This window comes from Lytechinus pictus, chromosome 16, assembly GCF_037042905.1.
Source record: "Lytechinus pictus isolate F3 Inbred chromosome 16, Lp3.0, whole genome shotgun sequence".
NCBI classification, from domain to species: Eukaryota; Metazoa; Echinodermata; class Echinoidea; order Temnopleuroida; family Toxopneustidae; genus Lytechinus; species Lytechinus pictus.
In genome coordinates this window covers 18,284,866-18,292,004 of record NC_087260.1, presented here as the reverse complement: position 1 = coordinate 18,292,004, position 7,139 = coordinate 18,284,866, and the positions used below count along the sequence as shown (strand labels likewise).

The following is a 7,139-nucleotide window of genomic DNA, read 5'->3' as shown; positions in this document are numbered from 1 at the left end:
GAACCCCGGACTTTCATGTGTCGAGTCAGACCACTCAACCTCAGCACATCTGTATTTTGTCTACTCACTATCGTTTATCTCATTATCTATGTAAAAACACAACTATATGTGACCAATTGTTGATATTCAGTTTCATGAGAATTACTATGATTCAGCTTAAATGTGTTTGAAGAGGACTCCTCCTCCTTTATTTTCTTCTTCTTCTTCCATCTTCTTCCTTCTTCTTCTTCCTTCTTCTTCTTCTTTTTCTTTTTCTTCTTCTTCTTCCTCTCCTTCTCCTTCTTCTTCTCCTTCTTATTCTCTTTCTCCTCCTCGTCTTCTACTTCTCCTTCTCCTCCTCTGAAATATGGTAATATTTTCTAAATATCACGTCAACATCTATCACAAAATCAGATTTGTGTAATACTCGTTCACTACGCTCGCTCGCATTTTTGCCCCATCCCATATGCCATGTTTTACCATCTCAAAAATTTCTGGCTTTTTACGCCAATATGATGATGAACATAATATTTCGTGCATTTTTTTGAGCATGTATATACTTTATAAACTTTCGCCATTTTCGTTGATGTATATGTTTCATGCCCATAATGATGTTTTTTATTGAGGTCTATATCTAGAATCAAAAGACCTATATTTCATATCATAAACACTCTACATGAAAAGTAAATTGATAAATGATTTCGTCACACATTGCAGGGTGAGCATGGCTATATACCCCTTCGTCTAGTAAAAATCGGAATATAATGCAGAGATATACACGCAAGTTCTCTCTTTATCGCCTGCTCAACGCACATGATGAACAACGACCTTATCTTTCTGTTAAAGGAGAAGGTCACCCTGAAAATTAGTTCGCTTTAATAAAATTGGAAAAATAGACTAATATATTGATGAAGGTTTGATGAAAATCCATCAAAGAAATGAAAATAATTTTAATAAAACCCTAACTTTGCATGAATTCTATGACGGAACCTCATCAAACCTAATTCATCAATAGTTTCCTCGAATATTCTTCCTTGATTTTAACACTAATAACAGTACTTCAGGGCGAACTTCGTCTTTGAGTGCTTATCTTTTACATATTTATAAGTTTGAAATGCTACTCTACTGACAAGATTGGGGGTTCTTCATCGTGTCGACTCGAGCTTATCATGTCGTCTTATTTACCTTGTATCGACGTGACCATTCAATTTATTCTGCTAAGTCGACGTATAAACGCCATCATGTCGACAAGGTATGTTGCCTAGTCACCGTGACAACTGTGAATTTTAAGAGTCGACACAGTAAAATAAAAGCGATTAATTGCTAAATAATGGCCTATCAATGTCACCGTTGCAAGCACATTTGGTTCAGTAGAGTGGAAAGTAACCAATCAGAATAGCTCTCTTATATGATTAATCGTTAACCTTTTTGTTATGGGGGCTGGTCGACCTACGACTTGTCGACATAAGAAGGCTATATTAAGTCGAAATTACAAGATATATGGTCTTCTTGTCCAGTTTAGAGAAGCCATTTAAACTTTCCGTTCTTATATATTTTCTTAAAGAAAAAAACGTATGTATAAATATGCCGATGTATTTTATCGAAATGTCTGCTTTCCATAAAAAAGCGTGGTATAAATTGTACATTAAGTGTATTTGATTATTCATAATTGACAGTATCTTCTGATATGCATATACTTGAAAGGATTGAAAAATTCACAGTAATGTTGCATAATTTTTACCATCGACTTGACTCGAATCTACAATTGTGTTTAAGTTTCTGTGTACACTGTAATAACGCTGTTTGAATTTTTAACGCATTGTTTCAGGCCGTCACTCTAATGGATATTGTTTACAGTCTTAAACAAGTTATTACAAAACGTTCAAACGATACAAAATTGTGCAAAAAATCAAACAACTTGTTGATAGAGTGACGGGCTTTAACAACGTGTTTAAATTTCTAAACATCATCGTTTTAACAATAAAAAAATATGTTTAGCAAGCTCAACCAGATAACAAATATTAAAATGCTTAATTAACAAGGTCTACCAGTTCTTATTCCATCTTTTACACTTCATATTTAGAATGCAGAATATCAGTTGCTTTATATAATAACAAACTATTTTTCAAAAGGACACAGTAGAACACTGCTTACTATTTTCATACAAAGCTGTTTACTGTGTGAACTTTACTGTAGCCGTTTGACAGTTTAAACGAGTGCTTGGAATTCTGAACAGCCATGCTTACTTTGTTGAAGATTAAATATTAAAAAGTAAATTTTGTTGTTAAGATTTTAAACACTTGTCAAAACTTTTACAGATCTATTGTAAAGTTCATATTTAGAACATGCACAGTGTTGTATATTAACAAAGAAACAGAGTTTAAACTATAAAAAATATATTCACGAACCTTTAAAATAATATTATGTTTGTTCCTTTCGTTCTAGGCATCAATAAAACCCGGAATTTCATTTTCATTTCATTTATTTTATTGAAACACGGTAAACGTACATCAGCCAAAGGTTGTTCTTCAGAACGTCCGTGTATAATAAAAAACATGGTACACCAACCATTGGCTCTTTAAAAAGAATAATAATTCAGAATAAAAAAAAATAAATATAACTTACAGTACTTTTTAAAAGCATCGAACTTCCCGTAGAAAGTAAACAAAGAATACAAACATTGAATAGTACTGTACACGCGTATCAAAAAATTTTATTGAAGTTTTTGCAACTATTAATCATGTCATCGGTAATGATTATTTCATTGATCGGTTTATCTTCTTCACCGTGACCCACTTGCCCCCTCCCTCTCTCTCTCTTTCTCTGATATACTTTTCACACTGCACATAATTTCTTCACTCTTGGGAAATTGGTGGGGCTAAGGCGGGAGGGGTCTCAGCCCCACCAAAGCTTAGCCCACTTCGGTTTCACACTACGTTTCAGCAAAGTGGGCTAGCACGGTAAATACAGTACTATCCGGCCCTGCAAAAAAGCAGGGTTAGCCGGCTTATTGCGGTGCTAAGAGATGCAGAGTGAAACGAAACCGGGCTAAGGAAAAGTGGGGCAAAGCATTAGCCAATCACATAAGTCGAAATTGCACGTTATTCGCGCTCTGTGTGGCAAAATCATCAATATTCATGATCTGTACGATAGTCCGGGGTTAAGGCGCTAACCACTTCTAAGCAAATAGTATGGGGTTAAAAAAGACAGCGTGAAAAAAAAAGACAGTATGGGGTTAAGGATAGTCCGGGAATAAGGATCGTATGGGGTTGAGGAAATGCAGTGTGAAAAGCATAATAACTCTCCATATCATCTGCCCCACTTGTTTGGCTTGTGCCATCATATCGGGTGATCGCGTAACCCAACAATTCGAGGAAAATGCCCCCTAAATTCCCGGTAGGCCGAGTCCAATTTACCCGACAATGTGTATAATTTTGGCTTTTAATATTCACAAAACATCGGGTAAATTGGACTCGTCTATTTTTACTTAAATTTACACAAAGCGTTGGGTTTATAGCTGGATGGCACAAGCCTTTTCGTAACATCTCTGTCCCTCTCTTTCCCCTCCCTGGCATCTTCTTGCACCCCCCCCCCCCCCCCCTCTGACAAAACAAACTTCCATTTAACACCGCCTCCTAATATCCGCGGTACAAGAGGAAGCCGCTGAAGGTACTGTACTTCCGAGAATCGCTGTAAATTCCGTAGGTTGTCGAAGGGCCGAGTCGTAAATAAATCCGATCCCCCCGTTCGAGGTGTAAGATTATGCTCTGGCTCTCCATAACGTTGCGAGTGCTGGCGTCCGAATAGATCGCCGTCATCACCTCGTCGTTCTTGATCAGCGATACGCCAAGATTGCGGCCGTCAAATGACCTCAAGCTGAATGCAGATTTGGAATGAAAGGATGCAAGCTTCGAATAGAGTTTTATTTTGATTTCATGGAATCATATTTCTTAAAATTATAGTGATGACGTCGCCTTCCCGCACAAAGGCCGTTAGCGTGGACTTTGTCGCCTTCCCGCACGAGGGCCGTTAGCGCGGACTGCGCGTCGCCTTCCCGCACAAAGGCCGTAAGCGTGCACTGTTCACTGCACGCTAACGGCCCTTCTGCGGGAAAGCGACGTGCAGTGCGCGCTAGGGAGTTGTCACTTCCCAACCGTTACGTACGAATGATTCAAGAACATAGAAAATGTATTGTCAAATGACTCATGACAAAGAATAACCAAGAAGTCTTTGTCGAAAATTGGTGAATCAAAACAGCAGTTTCGTCCTTGACTCTGGACAAACAACATATTTTATTTGCAAATTTTTGCTCGCTCTATAGACATGACAGACTGAGTTATCAAACCTTACTTTTCAGTTGTTTTTATCATCATGATTATAGCATACTTAATGATGAAGATGATGATGATGATAATAACAATAATGAATGTATACCTATATGAGTATCATAATAATATCAAACTATGTAAATTATGCCAACGTCCGTGATGATTTCCAACATTGTGTTATAAACATTGATTATCTACAATGCTTGTAATCAGATGAGTTTATTTCATATCGTATATTATCTTTGGAATTAATTTTTGAATTAAAGAACAATGTGGAGAATGGAAAATAATGATGATAATCATAATAATTAATAACAGACATCTATATAGCGCCATCTATCTAGAAATAATCTATTCCGAGGCACACTTTTACCCCGCCTCCGGTTTTTTTCTCCGTCAGTACTTGTACACCCGGCACGAGAGGGCTGCATTGGAGGCTTTGAATCAAACCCAAAATCTTGGACTTCCCTCAATTTTTAATTCAACAGATAATTCTTTGGAAAAAAATCGTTCTTCTCGAGACTCGAATCTGCGTCCTCGAACTCGACTGCAGGATTGACTTACAGATTGAGTCACACCAATCGATCTTAATCGATGCGTCGGAAATTACGCTAAATCCTTTTGTTTCGGGTTGCCATGAATATTCACGAGGCGTATAATAGTCTCACTGAATAAACCCTATTATAACGTCATTGCCATAAACTTATTCATGAAAAAGTTATGGCTACGGTATACTGCCCTCTCACGTCAGGTACACAAGTACTGAGGGGGGAAAAATCGCACCCCGACTTTAGCTCATGCTATATACATAATATAGTTTTGTACATTTCTAACCGGAACTTAAACTTCAAAATCTTACTTGAACGTAATGAAATAGAATCCAGTGATCTCACAGGCAAACGTGTGGTTGTCCATGAGATAATCTCGTCCTTTGTTGACGTAGACATGGTCAAAGGTCACGTACTGTGGTGACGTTGACCCCAAGAGTGACGTCATACTTGCAACTGAAAAGGCCGACTTTCTCCTACCTATAAATGGGAACGGATAAAGAAAAAATAACAACAAAATAACAAATGGAGGAGTGAATGAGTCAACCAATCAATCAATATTGACTTATTCATGCATTGATAGATGAATGAATAATGAATAAACAAATAAATAGATAAAATCATAGATAAGTAAAACAACCCTGGTGATAACTTACGAGAAGTAGGAATCCCGAGTAGATCTTCGGCAAGGATCTCGATTTCCTCCGACGTCGTCATGCCCTCATCGCTGATGTCGGAATAAACCGTGTTGCTGCTCGAATTGGACGATGAGGAGTCATTGAATGTAGACAGTACCGAAGCAATCTCTTGCGCCACCATGCGTTCGATCGTAGATAATGTCTGGAAATAGGGGAAATACATCGATATTAAAAAAATGGTTAAAGCAACAACAGGCTCTTTTGAGGTCACCGGAAACACTTAAAAGTACATGTACCCCCAAAAGGTCAAGCGCGCACGAAGTTCCAAAATACGCAGTTCTTGTATATTGTAGGCTTGTAGCACATAATTCCCACAAGTCATTATGACATAACGTCTCGTGCGCTAAAGGACTTGGATATTATTACCCTGGCCTTACACTGCAAAAACTCCGGTGTTGATTTAACACCAGCCCGGAATCTATATATGTCCACACCAGAGAAGTATTGTAACAACACCAGTTCGGAATCAAACCGATATTGCTTTAATACTAATTGGTGTTGTATAAACTCCTTTCTGGTGTTAGACCAAAACGAAACTGGTGTTGGTTAACACTTCTCTGGTGTGGACTATATAGATTCCGGGCTGGTGTTAAATCAACATCGGAGTTTTAGCAGTGTAGTAGCTCCGCAGTGCGGAGGAATAAGGCATTTCAAGGAATAAATTCCTGCCAGGTACCCATTTACCTAACTTAGAATTTCTTGACGAAGGAAATTACGCCAAGGCTGGGATTCGAACCCACGACCCTCTGTTTCAAAGTCAGAAGACTAATCCAGTGGGCCACAATGCTCCACCGCTTCCCTTGCGTGTGCGTGTTAATTGTTTTTTACTTGTTGGTATGGCCCACCATGGCGTACAATGTCTTGTGTGGCAGCCTACAGCAATCTCTATCCAGTTTTCTTTTAATATCGATGGGAAAATAACACCAGTATTCCAATTTCACGTGACAATGAAAAACAAATACCGGTGCGTTAACAAAATTGCTTGTGTATATGGGAGAGAGAGGAGTAAGGGAGAGAAAGAGAGAGAGAGAGAGGGGGGGCAGACAGACATACACATAGCCATAATAGAGGAGGGTTAATTCCCAGTCAGGGTGAACATGCCCTTTCACATAGGAATACTGCTATAATACTAGTACATTGATGGCTCAATAAACAAGCAAAAAAAAAGCAAAAAGCAATACTTTTAAACATTAGCCTATAATCCAGACAAGAGCTACAGCTTTATTGTTTTCCTTGACGAGTCTGATGCTGTTTTACGCGAAACATCATTACTAGTAATACGTTGTAACCATAGAAACAACAATCAGACTCGTAAATGCGAGGCGTTAAAAAATCATGACAACAGGTCTGCTGCACTCTTCATGTCAATTAAAGATTCAAAACTCCAGACTTTCATCAACTCACTAAATCCTTTAATTCTTCGCGTGTCCTCCTTTATCATTTTATTATTCATGATTTGGAGTCATTAGCAGCAACCTCCCAGCAAACAAAGAGGGTTGTGGACGTGCTGCCTTCATGCACAACTCCAGTTGTTATCCATCAGGTAGCGTAGTCCAAGATGGCACTCCGGGAACATCATCTGGCTC

General features: G+C 38.4%; 1 protein-coding gene across 1 annotated transcript; it reads right to left on the bottom strand.

Annotated features, from left to right (window-relative positions):
• Nucleotides 1-2,668: 2,668 nt before the first annotated feature.
• Nucleotides 2,669-5,691, bottom strand: LOC129278703 (complement C1q tumor necrosis factor-related protein 4-like). Its single transcript, XM_064111204.1, has 3 exons — nucleotides 5,512-5,691; nucleotides 5,167-5,335; nucleotides 2,669-3,855 (listed from the first exon to the last, which is right to left on the bottom strand). The coding sequence occupies exons 1-3, from the start codon at nucleotides 5,672-5,674 to the stop codon at nucleotides 3,615-3,617; spliced, it is 573 nt and encodes a 190-aa protein (XP_063967274.1). The 5' UTR covers nucleotides 5,675-5,691; the 3' UTR covers nucleotides 2,669-3,614.
• Between the last annotated feature and the right edge of the window lie 1,448 nt (nucleotides 5,692-7,139).